The sequence below is a fragment of the Engystomops pustulosus genome, chromosome 8 (genome assembly GCF_040894005.1).
Source record: "Engystomops pustulosus chromosome 8, aEngPut4.maternal, whole genome shotgun sequence".
Taxonomy (NCBI): domain Eukaryota; kingdom Metazoa; phylum Chordata; class Amphibia; order Anura; family Leptodactylidae; genus Engystomops; species Engystomops pustulosus.
The window spans coordinates 28,106,207-28,129,236 of record NC_092418.1 but is presented as its reverse complement, the minus strand read 5'-3'; the positions used below and the strand labels follow the sequence as shown (position 1 = coordinate 28,129,236).

Here is a 23,030-nt window from a genome sequence, read left to right as displayed (position 1 = left end):
AGATCAGTGGGGGTCCAAAACTAGGACCCTAAACCCAGTAGGAGTGGAAAGCTCCATTCGCTATATAGAGGATCTGTATAAATTCAAAGGGGGTCTGACAACTGGACTCCACACCCAGCAGAAGCAGATGTCCCGATCCGCTAAATACAGGATCTGTATCGGATTAGTGTTTGTCTCCATCCACTATTATATGGTATCTGTATCAGTAGAAGGCTCCATACGCTATGTGGTGGATCTGTATAAAATGAGTGGGGGTCCGAAACCTGTATCCCACACCATGCAGAACTAGAAGTGGCAGTACCAGGGTACTTCAGTTAGGCCACTCTTACTGCTTATAGGGAGGCTACTAGATAGGGCCATTTCCCCTATATAGGCCCAGACCCAGGATACGGCCTGGAATAGTTTAATAGTCAGGGGTCTAAGTTTCGGACCTCCTACCCATCTGATGTCAATGTTCTATCCTCACGATAAGTCGTCAGTAACAAATATAGCCAGGAGACAAGACAACCCCTTTAAGATCCTCTATATCAAAATTGTCAATTACCGTATTTAACATCTTCAAGCAATAAAGTCTAACGATATGTAACAAAAAACTCTAACTTAATAATCAATTCATTGCAGTATGCACATCTCTGCTTGCAGTCATTTAAAAGTTTGCTTCCAGCTCATCTTACTCTATCCCCCACTGTTAATAATAGATGAATTCCGTTGTATTTTACGCATCAATATTACCCGACACCCGTTTGTTTGTCGAGCATTGGTCGGATCCCCACAACCGCTTGCTCGCGCTGTGGTGATTTTTGGGATAGAAGCTGGAACTGTCCCCCTATACAGGCATTCTGGGAGAACGTTACTGACTTCCTATCCACTATACTTCCTCTCCCTGTACCTTTATCCCCTGTAGGGCGCCTTTTGGGCCTGACTTCTGAGGAAGTTTGGCTTTTTTACCAAATTATATTCCTACAGGAAACATTATTTATCGCCCTAAGGTGGTCCGCACCAAATACTCCAACTTTCAGCATGTGGAAACTCCAAGTCAATCAGATTTTGCCATAGGAGAAAGGCCCCAATATATTTCAGTGGATTTGAGGAATATTGTATGATTCACGGGACACCAACTACTCCATACAGAGATTTGGAAACGCAATGAGCAGATGATGTACCACCGCCTAACCCTGCTACTTACGTAGCTATAAGGTTTTAAACTTTGGGGGGGGATTTATCATACGTGTCTGAAAACAGAACTGTTCTAGTTGCCTCTGGCGACCAATCAGAGCTCAGCTTTCTTTTTCCCACAGCAGCTTATAAAATTACAGCTGAGCTCTGATTGGTTTCTATGGGAAATGTGAACAGTTTTACCTCAGAAACTTATGATAAATCTCCCCCATAGTGACTGTCTTGGATGGGACTTCACCTCGGTTATAGGCCGAATTCACACAGCCGTATGGAGGACATCTGCACAGCCGCTAGCATATGTATCTCATAGGCAGCAATGGCAGCATGGAGCAATACACTGCATACACACATGGCACCATACCGCTCCGTACACGCTGTGCATCTCTATGGAGAGGGGAGGGGGTCACACCTCCTCCTCTTTATCACGCCGGACGGGCATACGTTCGTGTGCATTCGGTCATGACACATTGTGAAACACTCTGTATTTAAGATTTTATGTAGCTGCAAGATGTACTCTTAATGTATAACCAATAACATGGGGTACATTAATACAATACTCCGTACCTTTTCATTAATAAAGTCAGTTTAAATTAAAAAAAAAAAAAACTTTGCTTCCATTGAATAAAAACCAGTCCTGCTCATGTGATGAATACAGAGGCATAGGGTCGTGAAACATAACCCATGAGGTCAATACACAACCAGGACGGGGCGATAAGAGTTCTTACTAAGCGAAAGCAAGCAGAGATTGATACAAAGAGATTAGACTGGAAAATGTATAGGGAATAATCTTAAAAAAGGATTGGAATCAGTGTCTGATTGATTGGGATCTGACTACAGGGACACCCAGCAAACAGGAGAACCCCCCCCAATCCCCACAATTATCTTATGGATAATGGAAAAATGTTTATTACGGCACATCCCTGCACAAAAGTCACAGCGACCAAACAACATGAACATGTAGTGTTACAAAGGAACATTCTACTCTTTCCGAAACTTCCGAGTTGTTCCAGTTTTCCGTATACATACCGCCACACACACTCCTCCTACCGGGTATGACTTCTCCATATCCTACCCCAAACACCAAGTCACAGACACATAATACACCTGACGCACAGCAAAAAGATCAAGACTACCAAGGCAAAAGTTGCAGTTACCATGTGATTCAGCGACTGCCGGAGTCTGGGCATCCTAGATCATCGGGGGCATCACTGGTATAACTTCCACCCATGCCGGTGTTATCCAGGTTATCCCTGCTATCCCATCAGCCCTGCGGCGTCAGTCGTTGTGTTCGATGATCTCTCCAGACATCAGGCGTTGTGTGGAGTGTAGACCCAATTGCGGAATATTTCTACAGTAAACAGCTCGCTATTCTTACGTTACCATGACGACAGGCGAGTTCTCTCGATTGCACGGATCATTTTAAATAGCTCCAAATCCTGTCCACTTACACCTGCGGTGTACACAATGTCATTTCTGGGGAGGGCGTGAGGGGGTCACAGACAAGCTACATAACATTTTCTACAGACAATGAAGACAAGGCACATGTGGGTTTTTTTGTTCTTAAAAAGACAGAAAATATCAGGATATTTGTCCATGTCTGAAACTTCAGGATAACAAAAATGTCTTATTGATGACCTTAGGGATGCACAGGGTGCAGGGGGGTCACATCTGCTTCGCTCAGGGGTGTATATAGATATGTCCGATGTCTGCCCCCTGCCTGGCACATTGACAGGGGTTGAATGGAGTCAATATAAGATGTACAATGGCCAAGGGAGATACAAGACGGTAGGGGGGAGGCGCAGGGGGATCAGGGTTAGGCACATACTAGCCACCAATATAAAGGGTCTGTTGGGGGGGTAGATAGCTAGGGCCACCATATAGAGTCCGGATCTTTAAACCAAATTATGGAAGTTGGGTCTCTGTACTATACATATCATCATGACCGGCCATTAAAGGGACACAGATTTTACCCCACTAAATTGCCACTTCCCTCAGGTAGGGAATGAAATATCCTTTAAAGAATTACCCCTTCAATGTCAAATCTCACCCGTGAGATCAACAGAGAGGAGTCATATTTGCCTGAGATGAGTCAAGTTTAAAGTCACTTCGGACACCCTCTAGAAACAAGGTGTCATATGAAAGAGATCATCTATTAGTTGGCATCAGTCTTGGGGTTCTGTGAACTACTGAAACTGAGGTACAGTAATCTCCTATACACAGTGGGGGGTCCTGCCACCCTCTAGTCTCCAATACAGTTGCATAGAGTTAGTGGAAAGTAATGCAGGACTGGGGTTCCCGGTTATTATCATCAGTGGCCCCCGCTGGGGTCAGATCCCCTTCAATCTATCTATCAATCTATCACAAATTTTATTGGAATACAAATTTATTTTGCATGTTTTTTTTTTAATTATTTCTGACTTTTTTTTTTTTTATAATTTTTGACTTGAATCCCATTCTTTGTTTTGTATGTTCTTTATCATCAGTTAAGGGCTGAAAAAAATATCAAAAAGGTAAATGGTAAAAACAAAAAGGTGTAAAAATTGAACACCACCACTAGGGGGCAAACCAAATGGACTATTACAATTATAAACTTGGAAGTACCGGTAACTAATACTCATTATACCATTTTTTCTCTGAAATAGAAAAATAGTAATAAATTGAACTAAAATTGAATTTAAAAAATATGCCACAAAAGCTGCCATAATTTCCTCACAGGTCAAGGGAGAGGAAGCCAACGAACAAGCAGTAATTAACTTTTTCTTTAACTTTTTTAGATGCTGGTAAAGGGGCAATAGGTGCCCACCTCTCCACTGATATCTATGTAGAATGTGGTAACTATGAGAGATCCAGAGATCGGATCGGGACCCCTTTAAATGATTAGCCTTAAAGGGGTTGTCCAGTCACAACTCCTATCCATAGGATAACTTGCAGATGGGTGGGAGCCTTAGTGGTCACACCCACAGCTATTACGAGAAAGGGGTACGTTACGATACCAAAAGCAGAATCATCAGTCAGCGCTATGTGTGTTTTCTGCAGCTCTGTTTATTTGGGACACAATAGACCCCTACTATTGTTATAAGTGGAGGCCATGGACCCCCACCAATTTACCCTGTTCAAATAAAAATCAGGTTATTACAGTCATTTATAATTTCTCCAAATAATTGTGATGGACCCTGTACCCACTGCATTATGATTCCAACATAGGAATGAGGCGTCTCCCCCACAGACAGAGCCTCCTGCGGCCATAACACGAGTTATATTTGATTCTGGGATAAAATTGGATGGTTATGACAAACGCCCTATTCAGTGAGTCACCCGCCCCGAGTCCTACCCATGCTGGTCCCATGCCCAGGAGTCCCCAGATCACTCAGCAGCTCCCATCCAAGTATATACAGTGGGCGGAAATCTATACAAACCCATCGTGTTCTGCATTTAGATTCCACTTTATTTTAATTAAGCTAAATTAGAAATTGAGAAAATCCGGGGAAGAAGAGCAGGTTTCTGCATTTTGTGTTATGTGGGTAACGACTCATTTCTGGTACATGAAATTTGTTAGTGACACATCCTCAAGACAAAAACAAGCGTATGATCCAATTTACCACTTTCGAAGCAAAACGTCACTATTAAAGGGGTTTGACCAAGTATTTGTGTTATTCCCTAACCCTGGGATAGGGGAGATTACCACAGTATCGGATTGGTTTGGATCGGATTACTGGGATCTTCAACGATCACAAGAATAGACCCCTGCAGAACATGAGAAAGCTTGAATAAAGCATCCAGTCAAGCATGCTTACTGCCGCTCTATTCAATGCTACAGGAGCGTAAGAAATTGCAGAGCACATCGCCCAGGTATCCCCAGGACTTGCAAAAAGAAGTCCTGGAAATACTAGAGCGCTGTGCTTGGCAATTTCCGTTGCTCCCATATTATTGAATGTGGTGGCAGTAACCATGATCGACTGGACGCTTCATTTAATGACTGTACTGAGAACGGGGCCTTAGTCATTGTGGAGTGGGGATAAAAATGACAAATTAAACCTTTAATGGGGTTGTACAACTTGATTTCCTGGGATCGATGGGATCAGACACCAATCCCAGGAAGAAGAAAATCCAGAGAACATGGGTCTTATTCTATCTGATGGTTAGAACGGCAGCGGCTGCTGCTCCAATCAATTGTACTGTGCTCAGCCAATGTCACTGTCACTCCAATACAACTGAATGATACAGCAGGACACATACCAAACCTGCTGCACCTTACTTTGGCGAGAACGAGACCTCCATTTTTTCCCCCCCATCGCTGGGGGTTCTGTGTGCATGATCCTTGGGGGTCCTAGCAGCCGGAACCCTCACCTATCAGCTTGTTACCCCCCATGTTATGGATAAGGGATAACTTTAAAAGCTAAGACAACCTCTTTAAATCTGGAGAACAGAACAGCACCAATCCCAACCATGGCCAAAAGCAGCCAGAAATATCTGCTTTGTGTCTCAGATCAGTCTGATTGTCACCCACCAATATAACCCTATGGATATCCACTCCTTTAAGTGCACAGAAAAAGAACGTTTTTCACGTGTATTCTTCTCTTATCTTCCAAAAAGAGACATAAGATAGCAGTGGTGGGGGCGCTGTTGCATTGCAAACTATACAAAGAATGAGTCTTCAGCAAAGGTGGGAGGTGGTACTACAGGTCTCAAAATAAAACATTTGTTTGGCATGGAGCAGGAGTCCATTATAAGATCATAAGTGACGGATATACATTATATAAAATAATAATAATACAGGCGGTCCCCTACTTAAGGACACCCGACTTACAGACAACCCATAGTTACAGACAAACCCCTCTGACCTCTGGTGAAGTCACTGAATGCTTTACTATAGTCCCAGGCTGCAATGCTCAGCTGTAAGGTGTCTGTAATGAAGCTTTATTGATAATCCTTGGTCCAATTACAGCAAAAAATGTTTAAACTCCAATTGTCACTGGGGCCAAAATTTTTTTTTGTCTGGATCTACAATTATAAAATATACAGTTTCGACTTGCATACAAATTCAACTTAAGAACAAACCGATGGAACCCATCTTGTACGTAACCCGGGGACTGCCTGCATTTGCTATTGCCACTTCTGGTTGGGAAGCTAAAGTGCAGGACACAACCTAAAAATATTCTGGTATCACTTATGGAATAAATAACTTATACTTATACTGACACTGTTATAGGGTGAGGATATCAAATACACTTTTTTTCCCAGGATACACTGCTGGCAATGTTTAAAATAAATCAATATAAAGGATAGACCATAAACCCATATAAGTGCCAGTCCTCTGGTCCCCAGACTTCCCCTTTCAGACTACGTCAATGATCTCTACAGATTGACAATCCATGTAAAATACAATACAGGATATACTAAGTTATTGTCTAATCACATACAAAATAGAGGAACAACATCAAAAGGGAAGTGTGAGCCTGAGACAATATATTCTGATAATATCAGTTTGTGTTTCTCTGCTGCATGGATGAGACAATTTCATAGAAAGACAATTGATTCTATATAAATAGATAGAGATAGATAGATAGATAGATAGATAGATAGATAGATAGATAGATAGATATGAGATAGATAGATAGATAGATAGATAGATATAGATAGATAGATATGAGATAGATAGATAATAGATAGATAGATAGATAGATAGATAGATAGATAGATAGATAGATAGATATGAGATATATAGATAGATAGATAGATATGAGATATATAGATAGATAGATAGATAGATAGATAGATAGATAGATAGATAGATAGATATGAGATAGATAGATAGATAGATAGATATGAGATAGATAGATAATAGATAGATAGATAGATATGAGATAGATATAGATAGATATGAGATAGATAGATAGATAGATAGATAGATAGAGAGATGGATAGGAGATAGATAGATAGATAGATAGATAGATAGATAGGAGATAGATAGATAGATAGATAGATAGATAGATAGATAGATAGATAGATATGAGATAGATAGATATGAGATAGATAGATAGATAGATAGATAGATAGATAAGAGATAGATAGATAATAGATAGATAGATAGATAGATAGATAGATAGATAGTACTATGGTTGATAAAAATGGGTTCTTTCTTTTAAAAATAGAACCCCTCCTCACAATGGGTAGTACCTGGTATTGCAGCTCAGCTCCATTCATCTCTATACAGCTCAGCTGCGATACCAGCACAAACCATTGTCAAGTGTGGCGCTGTTTATGGAATAAAATGGACATGTTTTTCAACATCTGAACAATCCCTTTAAGCATTCTCAAATACTAGGCACATTCCATGGGTGCAGTACCCACTGATGACCTGTAGATGGTGTTGTATTCTTTATAAACTTTATCTAGAAGTCTCCATACATACAAAAGCTGAATTTATCTAAAAACTTATACTTATCATTCACTACATGTCTATGTTTAATATAGAGCAAGAACAAGAACTGCCAGCTATGCAGCTCCTGCAGATAGAAATCTACACTCATATCTGTGGCAAGAGTGCAAATTTAACCCCTTAATCCCGAGGCCCTTTTTTGTTTTTGCATTTCCATTTTTCACTCCCCACCTTCAAAAACCTATAACTATTTTATCTCCATGTAAATTGCACTTCATAATGACGGTATTTATTATTCCATGCCGTGTACATGCAGTCCCCGACTTACGGCGTTTCGAGTTGCGGACAACCCGTAGATACGAACGGGGCACTCGACACCCTGCGCATGCGCAGTTCACTTCCAGGTTGCAACAGCGCTGCTTAGAGTGATGCGCCTCCTCATTGGGCGGGCCATGGAGGTGACATAGTTCTGCCCTTATACAAATCCCTGGTCAGATCATACATGGAATATTGTGTACAGTTTTGGGCACCGGTGTATAAAAAGGATATAGTAGAGCAGGAACGGGTGCAGAGGAGAGCAACCAGGATTATTAGGGGAATGGGGGGATTAGAATACACTGACAGATTACAAAATTTGGGATTATTCAGTTTAGAAAAAAGACGACTGAGGGGAGACCTCATTACAATGTACAAATACCTGAACGGACAGTACAAGGATCTCTCCAAAGATCTTTTTATACCTCGGCCTGTGACCAGGACAAGGGGGCATCCTCTACGCCTAGAGGAGAGGCGATTCTACCATCACCACAGACAAAGGTTCTTTACTGTAAGCGCAGTGAGACTATGGAACTCTCTGCCGCAGGAGGTTGTTATGGCGGACTCTATGTACATGTTCAAGAGAGGCCTGGATGACTTTCTGGAGAGAAAAAATATCACAGGTTATGGGGATAAGACATTTATTTAATTCTTAAAGGTTGGACTTGATGGACTTGCGTCTTTTTCCAGCCTTATATACTATGATACTATGATGGGGATCAAGAGGCTGGCGGGGGCCATGGAGGTGACGGGGATCGTCGGGAGGAGCGAGAGGCTGGAGCAGGCCATGGAGGTGACAGGGAGCACAATCCATTGCCGATGTATAAAGTAAGTAATTGCCGGCAGTATCGGGGGGTTCAGGTAACTAAGGATGCATTAGCTGGTGCGATCTCACGCTTCCTTAGTTACCAGCCAGTGCACTAGAAGCCGGAGATTCCAGGTAACTAAGAAAGCGTGCCTCCCTGTGTACCACTTTTTGTGAATAAAGAAGACATTTTCACGAGATTGGTGAGTGCCGCTTCTTCTCTTTATCTGCATTTGGACTCTTGGATTGTTCTTTGAAGCTGAAGCATGACCACAGTGATTGTTACCAAATCCTCACCTCCCCACCACCCTCCTAGCCGTGATACACTGTTCGGCCTATGGATTGACTGTGCCTGCACCATTTCTGTTCTTATTTTTTGACATATTATAGATCAGTTTGTGGCAAAATTTGCCCATGATCCAATATGGTGTCATTCAAGATAGCAGCAAGATAGCCTAAAAGATAGGCCCCTCATCTAATATTTGAAGGAGTATTCACATAGGTCATTTTCCCTTTTTTTGGGGACTTTTGACTCTCCCCAAACTATTTACCTCACTGAATGGTATGGTAATTACAGATAAGTGGACCCAGTACTCGGATTCAGACGCCTGACCCAGACATATTGACAGCCAATCAGGCAAATTGACACCCAAAAGCAACTAGCCATGGCTGTGATTGGCCAGAGGGTGTCTGAACCCAACCATGGGGTCTTCTCATCTCTAGTGGTAACACACAGTCACCGTTTTTTTTTTTACATTTCTAGTAGGAATAACAGAGGAACGACACACTGTAACAAAACACCTCCGGAATTGTTATTTCTCAGGGAATATTTACAGTCGATCCCAATGAAAATTCTCCTTTAAAATGTACAACTGACAACACGACCGGATGTAGAAGACACCCCCTCCCGACTACTGACCTTCTCAAGTTTCTCAAAATGTTCTCTCAGGAACTTCATGGGGCGCTCAGGTTTGGCGATGCACAGGTTCACAATACATTCCTTCAAGATTTGTTGGATGTTGAACTTCTGCACGTAGATCTCACAGCCTTTTAAACTTTCGTCTTCCAGGTTAGAGGAAGATGAAGAAGCCATCTTGGATCAGGCGAAGGAGACGCTGTAAGCCTGGAAGGAGAGAGAGAGGTGTAATACCTATTTCTGCAACTTTAACTATGGATTACAATGGAAAGTGGAGCAGGATTAAAGGGGTTGTCCATTTTTATAGACTGGAAAACCCCTTTAAAGGTAATCTACCATCAGAATCCATCAGGATAAACCAGGGGCACTTACTCATAGATCCAGGCATTGTTACTATGTCTTATATTTGTTATCCATGGCCTCCCTCCTTCTAAAATTAACCTTAACAAATTATAATAATGAGCCAAAAGGGATCTGGGAGGTGTTACCAGAGCCCCTCCATGCGGTAGCTTCCCTCCCACTGTGAGAGATCACATCAGGCAGATGCTACAGCTTGTCAAGGTACAGTATGGAGGAGCTCTGTTGACACGCCCATGAGCCCTTCAGGCTCATTTGCATAATTTTAAAAGTTGATTTTTAGAAGGAAGGAGGCCATGGATAACAAATGGATCTATGAGTAAGTGTTCCTGGTTTATCATGCTTGATTTTTATAGACGATTTTCTTTAAGGACCCCTTTAACACGAAGCCGATGAGGGAGATAAATGCTGTACTTATGTAAGGATAGGGGATGGAGTTATCAAACCGCTGAAGGTCCAAACGTTTAAAACTCTGTGGGAGCCCCCCAGTACCTAAAACTTAGAATGTTTAGTAAACTACAAGGGTCCCTGTAGGGTTTTTCCATTACAGTCCCATTACAATTCCCAGAACCTGACAATTCCGGAATTGCTACACAAAGTAAATCACAAAATGCAAAGATATAGCAGATTAATTAAAAAATATATATATTTACACAATTCCGGAGAAACCAAAGTTTACACTTGACGCCCATCAGATGAAATATGTGGGTGGGGGCCGTAGCCAATATTTATAGTAAGTTATCTGTAGTGCATCTGGGAATAACATGGTGGTGACCACAAACATTAAGAGAACTTCCAGAATTGTCCAGGACAGGAAAAGAAAAGTGTCATCTGGTTCTTGTCATTACTATAAGCCAGGCGCTCACTAAAGACAGATCTCAGCGTGCGTCTTGTATGAACTCTTTCAGAGACTTCTACTATGTCACTATCATAGCTACAACATCAATACATCACTGATATGTCACTACCATAATTATATCACATCACAATAATGTCAAGACTACTATGTCACTACCATCACTATAATATCACTACCATCACTATAATATCACTACTATGTCACTACCATCACTATAATATTACTACCATCACTATAATATCACTACTATGTCACTACCATCACTATATCACTACTATGTCACTACCATCACTATAACATCACTACTATGTCACTACCATCACTATAATATCACTACCATCACTATAATATCACTACTATGTCACTACCATCACTATATCACTACTATGTCACTACCATCACTATAATATCACTACCATCACTATAATATCACTACTATGTCACTACCATCACTATAATATCACTACTATGTCACTACCATCACTATAATATCACTACCATCACTATAATATCACTACTATGTCACTACCATCACTATATCACTACTATGTCACTACCATCACTATAACATCACTACTATGTCACTACCATCACTATAATATCACTACCATCACTATAATATCACTACTATGTCACTACCATCACTATATCACTACTATGTCACTACCATCACTATAATATCACTACCATCACTATAATATCACTACTATGTCACTACCATCACTATAATATCACTACTATGTCACTACCATCACTATAATATCACTACCATCACTATAATATCACTACTATGTCACTACCATCACTATATCACTACTATGTCACTACCATCACTATAACATCACTACTATGTCACTACCATCACTATAATATCACTACCATCACTATAATATCACTACTATGTCACTACCATCACTATATCACTACTATGTCACTACCATCACTATAATATCACTACCATCACTATAATATCACTACTATGTCACTACCATCACTATAACATCACTACTATGTCACTACCATCACTATAATATCACTACCATCACTATAATATCACTACTATGTCACTACCATCACTATATCACTACTATGTCACTACCATCACTATAATATCACTACCATCACTATAATATCACTACTATGTCACTACCATCACTATAATATCACTTCTATGCCACTACCATCACTACTATGTCACTACCATCACTATAATATCACTACCATCACTATAATATCACTACTATGTCACTACCATCACTATATCACTACTATGTCACTACCATCACTATAATATCACTACCATCACTATAATATCACTACTATGTCACTACCATCACTATAATATCACTTCTATGCCACTACCATCACTACTATGTCACTACCATCACTATAATATCACTACTATGTCACTACCATCACTATAATATCACTACTATGCCACTACCATCACTATATTATCACTACTATGTCACTACCATCACTATAATATCACTACTATGTCACTACCATCACTATAATATCACTACCATCACTATAATATCACTACTATGTCACTACCATCACTATAATATCACTACTATGTCACTACCATCACTATAATATCACTACTATGCCACTACCATCACTATATTATCACTACTATGTCACTACCATCACTATAATATCACTACTATGTCACTACCATCACTATAATATCACTACCATCACTATAATATCACTACTATGTCACTACCATCACTATAATATCACTACTATGTCACTACCATCACTATAATATCACTACTATGTCACTACCATCACTATAATATCACTACTATGTCACTACCATCACTATAATATCACTACCATCACTATAATATCACTACTATGTCACTACCATCACTATAATATAACTACTATGTCACTACCATCACTATAATATCACTACTATGTCACTACCATCACTATAATATCACTACTATGTCACTACCATCACTATAATATCACTACTATGCCACTACCATCACTATAATATCACTACCATCACTATATTATCACTACTATGTCACTACCATCACTATAATATCACTACCATCACTATAATATCACTACTATGTCACTACCATCACTATAATATCACTTCTATGCCACTACCATCACTATAATATCACTACCATCACTATATTATCACTACTATGTCACTGCCATCACTATAATATCACTACCATCACTATAATATCACTACTATGTCACTACCATCACTATATCACTGCTATGTCACTACCATCACTATAATATCACTACTATGCCACTACCATCACTACTATGTCACTACCATCACTATAATATCACTACTATGTCACTACCATCACTACTATGTCACTACCATCACTATAATATCACTACCATCACTATAATATCACTACTATGTCACTACCATCACTATAATATCACTAATATGTCACTACCATCACTATAATATCACTTCTATGCCACTACCATCACTACTATGTCACTACCATCACTATAATATCACTACTATGTCACTACCATCACTACTATGTCACTACCATCACTATAATATCACTACCATCACTATAATATCACTTCTATGTCACTACCATCACTAATATGTCACTACCATCACTATAATATCCCTTCTATGCCACTACCATCACTACTATGTCACTACCATCACTATGATATCACTACTATGTCACTACCATCACTATAATATCACTAATATGTCACTACCATCACTATATTATCACTACTATGTCACTACCATCACTATAATATCACTAATATGTCACTACCATCACTATATTATCACTACTATGTCACTACCATCACTATAATATCACTTCTATGCCACTACCATCACTATAATATCACTACTATGTCATTACCATCACTATAATATCACTACTATGTCAATACCATCACTATAATATCACTTCTATGCCACTACCATCACTATAATATCGCTACTATGTCACTACCATCACTATAATATCACTTCTATGCCACTACCATCACTATAATATCGCTACTATGTCACTACCATCACTATAATATCACTTCTATGCCACTACCATCACTACTATGTCACTACCATCACTATAATATCACTACTATGTCATTACCATCACTATAATATCACTACTATGTCACTACCATCACTATAATATCACTTCTATGCCACTACCATCACTATAATATCACTACCATCACTATAATATCACTACTATGTCACTACCATCACTATAATATCACTACTATGTCACTACCATCACTATAATATCACTACTATGTCACTACCATCACTATAATATCACTTCTATGCCACTACCATCACTATAATATCACAACTATGTCACTACCATCACTATAATATCACTACTACGTCACTACTATCACTATAATATCACTTCTATGCCACTACCATCACTACTATGTCACTACCATCACTATAATATCACTACCATCACTATAATATCACTACTATGTCACTACCATCACTATAATATCACTACCATCACTATAATATCACTACTATGTCACTACCATCACTATATCACTGCTATGTCACTACCATCACTATAATATCACTACTATGCCACTACCATCACTACTATGTCACTACCATCACTATAATATCACTACTATGTCACTACCATCACTACTATGTCACTACCATCACTATAATATCACTACCATCACTATAATATCACTACTATGTCACTACCATCACTATAATATCACTTCTATGCCACTACCATCACTACTATGTCACTACCATCACTACTATGTCACTACCATCACTATAATATCACTACCATCACTATAATATCACTACTATGTCACTACCATCACTATAATATCACTTCTATGCCACTACCATCACTACTATGTCACTACCATCACCATAATATCACTACCATCACTATAATATCACTACTATGTCACTACCATCACTATATCACTACTATGTCACTACCATCACTATAATATCACTACCATCACTATAATATCACTACTATGTCACTACCATCACTATAATATCACTTCTATGCCACTACCATCACTACTATGTCACTACCATCACTATAATATTACTACTATGTCACTACCATCACTATAATATCACTACTATGCCACTACCATCACTATATTATCACTACTATGTCACTACCATCACTATAATATCACTACTATGTCACTACCATCACTATAATATCACTACCATCACTATAATATCACTACTATGTCACTACCATCACTATAATATAACTACTATGTCACTACCATCACTATAATATCACTACTATGTCACTACCATCACTATAATATCACTACTATGTCACTACCATCACTATAATATCACTTCTATGCCACTACCATCACTACTATGTCACTACCATCACTATAATATCACTACTATGCCACTACCATCACTATAATATCACTACCATCACTATATTATCACTACTATGTCACTACCATCACTATAATATCACTACCATCACTATAATATCACTACTATGTCACTACCATCACTATAATATCACTTCTATGCCACTACCATCACTATAATATCACTACTATGTCACTACCATCACTATATCCCTGCTATGTCACTACCATCACTATAATATCACTACTATGCCACTACCATCACTACTATGTCACTACCATCACTATAATATCACTACTATGTCACTACCATCACTACTATGTCACTACCATCACTATAATATCACTACCATCACGATAATATCACTACTATGTCACTACCATCACTATAATATCACAAATATGTCACTACCATCACTATAATATCACTTCTATGCCACTACCATCACTACTATGTCACTACCATCACTATAATATCACTACTATGTCACTACCATCACTACTATGTCACTACCATCACTATAATATCACTACCATCACTATAATATCACTTCTATGTCACTACCATCACTAATATGTCACTACCATCACTATAATATCCCTTCTATGCCACTACCATCACTACTATGTCACTACCATCACTATAATATCACTACTATGTCACTACCATCACTATAATATCACTAATATGTCACTACCATCACTATATTATCACTACTATGTCACTACCATCACTATAATATCACTACCATCACTATATTATCACTACTATGTCACTACCATCACTATAATATCACTTCTATGCCACTACCATCACTATAATATCACTACTATGTCATTACCATCACTATAATATCACTACCATCACTATAATATCACTACTATGTCACTACCATCACTATAATATCACTTCTATGCCACTACCATCACTACTATGTCACTACCATCACTATAATATCACTACTATGCCACTACCATCACTATAATATCACTACCATCACTATATTATCACTACTATGTCACTACCATCACTATAATATCACTACCATCACTATAATATCACTACTATGTCACTACCATCACTATAATATCACTTCTATGCCACTACCATCACTATAATATCACTACTATGTCACTACCATCACTATATCCCTGCTATGTCACTACCATCACTATAATATCACTACTATGCCACTACCATCACTACTATGTCACTACCATCACTATAATATCACTACTATGTCACTACCATCACTACTATGTCACTACCATCACTATAATATCACTACCATCACGATAATATCACTACTATGTCACTACCATCACTATAATATCACTAATATGTCACTACCATCACTATAATATCACTTCTATGCCACTACCATCACTACTATGTCACTACCATCACTATAATATCACTACTATGTCACTACCATCACTACTATGTCACTACCATCACTATAATATCACTACCATCACTATAATATCACTTCTATGTCACTACCATCACTAATATGTCACTACCATCACTATAATATCCCTTCTATGCCACTACCATCACTACTATGTCACTACCATCACTATAATATCACTACTATGTCACTACCATCACTATAATATCACTAATATGTCACTACCATCACTATATTATCACTACTATGTCACTACCATCACTATAATATCACTACCATCACTATATTATCACTACTATGTCACTACCATCACTATAATATCACTTCTATGCCACTACCATCACTATAATATCACTACTATGTCATTACCATCACTATAATATCACTACCATCACTATAATATCACTACTATGTCACTACCATCACTATAATATCACTACTATGTCACTACCATCACTATAATATCACTTCTATGCCACTACCATCACTATAATATCACAACTATGTCACTACCATCACTATAATATCACTACTACGTCACTACTATCACTATAATATCACTTCTATGCCACTACCATCACTACTATGTCACTACCATCACTATAATATCACTACCATCACTATAATATCACTACTATGTCACTACCATCACTATAATATCACTAATATGTCACTACCATCACTATATTATCACTACTATGTCACTACCATCACTATAATATCACTACCATCACTATAATATCACTTCTATGCCACTACCATCACTAATATGTCACTACCATCACTATAATATCACTACCATCACTATAATATCACTACTATGTCACTACCATCACTATAATATCACTAATATGTCACTACCATCACTATATCACTACTATGTCACTACCATCACTATAATATCACTACCATCACTATATTATCACTACTATGTCACTACCATCACTATAATATCACTTCTATGCCACTACCATCACTACTATGTCACTACCATCACTATAATATCACTACTATGTCATTACCATCACTATAATATCACTACTATGTCAATACCATCACTATAATATGACTACTATGTCACTACCATCACTATAATATCACTTCTATGCCACTACCATCACTATAATATCACTTCTATGCCACTACCATCACTACTATGTCACTACCATCACTATAATATCACTACTATGTCACTAAAATCACTATAATATCACTTCTATGTCACTACCATCACTATAATATCACTACTATGCCACTACCATCACTATAATATCACTACCATCACTATAATATCACTACTATGTCACTACCATCACTATAATATCACTACTATGTCACTACCATCACTATAATATCACTACTATGTCAATACCATCACTATAATATGACTACTATGTCACTACCATCACTATAATATCACTTCTATGCCACTACCATCACTATAATATCGCTACTATGTCACTACCATCACTATAATATCACTTCTATGCCACTACCATCACTACTATGTCACTACCATCACTATAATATCACTACTATGTCATTACCATCACTATAATATCACTACTATGTCACTAAAATCACTATAATATCACTTCTATGTCACTACCATCACTATAATATCACTACTATGCCACTACCATCACTATAATATCACTACCATCACTATAATATCACTACTATGTCACTACCATCACTATAATATCACTACTATGTCACTACCATCACTATAATATCACTTCTATGTCACTACCATCACTATAATATCACTACTATGTCACTACCATCACTATAATATTACTTCTATGCCACTACCATCACTATAATATCACTACTACGTCACTACCATCACTATAATATCACTACTATGTCACTACCATCACTATAATATCACTTCTATGTCACTACCATCACTATAATATCACTACTACGTCACTACCATCACTATAATATCACTACTACGTCAATACCATCACTATAATATCACTACTATGTCACTACCATCACTATAATATCACTACATCACTATAATATCACTACTACGTCACTACCATCACTTTAATATCACTACTACGGCACTACCATCACTATAATATCACTACTATGCCACTACCATCACTATAATATCACTACGTTACAACCATCACTACTATGTCACTACTATTACAATAATATCACTACTATGATACAACTATAACTAGAATATCACTACCATAACTGTAATATCACTGATATGCCACTACCATTACTACAACATCAGTACTATGTCCCCACCATCACTATAATACCACTACTACGTCAATACTATCACTATAATATAACTATTATATCACTACCATAATTATAACATCACTACCATAAAAGGTGTTTCACTCCTTTGACTATAATATCACTACTTTGTCCCCTGGCATATAGGGTAACACTACTATCACTATTCTGTCACTATTATGTTACCCCTGTTTATTGTGTATAACTATAGTATCACTGCCCCCTGTGTACAATGTATCACTACTATGTACTATGTAATGTGTATGACTATAGTATCACTGCCCCCTGTGTACAATGTATCACTACTATGTACTATGTAATGTGTATGACTATAGTATCACTGCCCCCTGTGTACAATGTATCACTACTATACACTATGTAATGTGTATGACTATAGTATCACTGCCCCCTGTGTACAATGTATCACTACTATGTACTATGTAATGTGTATGACTATAGTATCACTGCCCCCTGTGTACAATGTATCAATACTATGTACTATGTAACGTGTATGACTATAGTATCACTGCCCCCTGTGTACAATGTATCACTACTATGTACTATGTAACATGTATGACTATAGTATCACTGCTCCCTGTGTACAATATATCACTACTATGTACTATGTAACGTGTATGGCTATAGTATCACTGCCCCCTGTGTACAATGTATTACTACTATGTACTATGTAATGTGTATGACTATAGTATCACTGCCCCCTGTGTACAATGTATCACTACTATGTACTATGTAACGTGTATGACTATAGTATCACTGCTCCCTGTGTACAATGTATCACTACTATACACTATGTAATGTGTATGACTATAGTATCACTGCCCCCTGTGTACAATGTATCACTACTATATACTATGTAATGTGTATGACTATAGTATCACTGCCCCCTGTGTACAATGTATCACTACTATGTACTATGTAATGTGTATGACTATAGTATCACTGCCCCCTGTGTACAATGTATCACTACTATGTACTATGTAATGTGTATGACTATAGTATCACTGCCCCCTGTGTACAATGTATCACTACTATGTACTATGTAACATGTATGACTATAGTATCACTGCTCCCTGTGTACAATGTATCACTACTATGTACTATGTAATGTGTATGACTATAGTATCACTGCCCCCTGTGTACAATGTATCACTACTATACACTATGTAATGTGTATGACTATAGTATCACTGCCCCCTGTGTACAATGTATCACTACTATGCACTATGTAATGTGTATGACTATAGTATCACTGCCCCCTGTGTACAATGTATCACTACTATGTACTATGTAATGTGTATGACTATAGTATCACTGCCCCCTGTGTACAATGTATCACTACTATGTACTATGTAACATGTATGACTATAGTATCACTGCTCCCTGTGTACAATGTATCACTACTATGTACTATGTAACGTGTATGACTATAGTATCACTGCCCCCTGTGTACAATGTATCACTACTATGTACTATGTAATGTGTATGACTATAGTATCACTGCCCCCTGTGTACAATGTATCACTACTATACACTATGTAATGTGTATGACTATAGTATCACTGCCCCCTGTGTACAATGTATCACTACTATGTACTATGTAATGTGTATGACTATAGTATCACTGCCCCCTGTGTACAATGTATCACTACTATGTACTATGTAATGTGTATGACTATAGTATCACTGCTCCCTGTGCACAATGTATCACTACTATGTACTATGTAATGTGTATAACTATAGTATCACTGCTCCCTGTGTACAATGTATCACTACTATGTAACGTGTATGACTATAGTATCACTGCCCCCTGTGTACAATGTATCACTACTATGTACTATGTAACGTGTATGACTATAGTATCACTGCCCCCTCTGTACAATGTATCACTACTATGTACTATGTAACGTGTATGACTATAGTATCACTGCCCCCTGTGTACAATGTATCACTACTATGTACTATGTAATGTGTATGACTATAGCATCACTGCCCCCTGTGTACAATGTATCACTACTATGTACTATGTAATGTGTATGACTATAGTATCACTGCCCCCTGTGTACAATGTATCACTACTATGTACTATGTAATGTGTATGACTATAGTATCACTGCCCCCTGTGTACAATGTATCACTACTATGTACTATGTAATGTGTATGACTATAGTATCACTGCCCCCTGTGTACAATGTATCACTACTATGTACTATGTAATGTGTAAGACTATAGTATCACTGCCCCCTGTGTACAATGTATCACTACTATGTACTATGTAATGTGTATGACTATAGTATCACTGCTCCCTGTGTACAATGTATCACTACTATGTACTATGTAATGTGTATGACTATAGTATCACTGCTCCCTGTGTACAATGTATCACTACTATGTACTATGTAATGTGTATGACTATAGTATCACTGCCCCCTGTGTACAATGTATCACTACTATGTACTATGTAACGTGTATGACTATAGTATCACTGCCCCCTGTGTACAATGTATCACTACTATACACTATGTAACGTGTATGACTATAGTATCACTGCCCCCTGTGTACAATGTATCACTACTATGTACTATGTAACGTGTATGACTATAGTATCACTGCCCCCTGTGTACAATGTATCACTACTATGTACTATGTAATGTGTATGACTATAGTATCACTGCCCCCTGTGTACAATGTATCACTACTATGTACTATGTAATGTGTATGACTATAGTATCACTGCCCCCTGTGTACAATGTATCACTACTATGTACTATGTAATGTGTATGACTATAGTATCACTGCCCCCTGTGTACAATGTATCACTACTATGTACTATGTAATGTGTATGACTATAGTATCACTGCCCCCTGTGTACAATGTATCACTACTATGCACTATGTAACGTGTATGACTATAGTATCACTGCCCCCTGTGTACAATGTATCACTACTATGTACTATGTAATGTGTATGACTATAGTATCACTGCCCCCTGTGTACAATGTATCACTACTATGTACTATGTAATGTGTATGACTATAGTATCACTGCTCCCTGTGTACAATGTATCACTACTATGTACTATGTAACGTGTATGACTAGAGTATCACTGCCCCCTGTGTACAATGTATCACTACTATGTACTATGTAACGTGTATGACTATAGTATCACTGCCCCCTGTGTACAATGTATCACTACTATGTACTATGTAATGTGTATGACTATAGTATCACTGCCCCCTGTGTACAATGTATCACTACTATGTACTATGTAATGTGTATGACTATAGTATCACTGCTCCCTGTGTACAATGTATCACTACTGTGTACTATGTAATGTGTATGACTATAGTATCACTGCCCCCTGTGTACAATGTATCACTACTATACACTATGTAATGTGTATGACTATAGTATCACTGCCCCCTGTGTACAATGTATCACTACTATGTACTATGTAACGTGTATGACTATAGTATCACTGCCCCCTGTGTACAATGTATCACTACTATGTAACGTGTATGACTATAGTATCACTGCTCCCTGTGTACAATGTATCACTACTATGTACTATGTAACGTGTATGGCTATAGTATCACTGCCCCCTGTGTACAATGTATCACTACTGTGTACTATGTAATGTGTATGACTATAGTATCACTGCTCCCTGTGTACAATGTATCACTACTATGTACTATGTAATGTGTATGACTATAGTATCACTGCTCCCTGTGTACAATGTATCACTATTATGTACTATGTAATGTGTATGACTATAGTATCACTGCCCCCTGTGTACAATGTATCACTTATCACTGCCCCCTGTGTACAATGTATCACTACTATGTACTATGTAACGTGTATGACTATAGTATCACTGCTCCCTGTGTACAATGTATCACTTATCACTGCCCCCTGTGTACAATGTATCACTACTATGTACTATGTAACGTGTATGACTATAGTATCACTGCTCCCTGTGTACAATGTATCACTACTATGTACTATGTAACGTGTATGACTATAGTATCACTGCCCCCTGTGTACAATGTATCACTACTATGTACTATGTAACGTGTATGACTATAGTATCACTGCCCCCTGTGTACAATGTATCACTACTATGTACTATGT

At 38.0% G+C, this 23,030-nt stretch overlaps 1 protein-coding gene across 3 annotated transcripts in view; it reads right to left on the bottom strand.

Moving 5' to 3' along the window:
* Nucleotides 1-23,030, bottom strand: part of PRKAR1B (protein kinase cAMP-dependent type I regulatory subunit beta) — a 168,604-nt gene that overhangs the window by 118,236 nt on the left and 27,338 nt on the right. For 2 of the 3 annotated variants that reach the window (XM_072120471.1, XM_072120472.1), the window contains exon 2: nt 9,595-9,798. In XM_072120471.1, coding sequence (XP_071976572.1) covers nt 9,595-9,768 — 174 coding nt within the window. In that variant the 5' untranslated portion in view covers nt 9,769-9,798. Of the gene's footprint in view, nt 1-2,330; nt 2,513-9,594; nt 9,799-23,030 lie in introns of those variants that run through there. The other variant, XM_072120473.1, reaches the window with a different exon arrangement.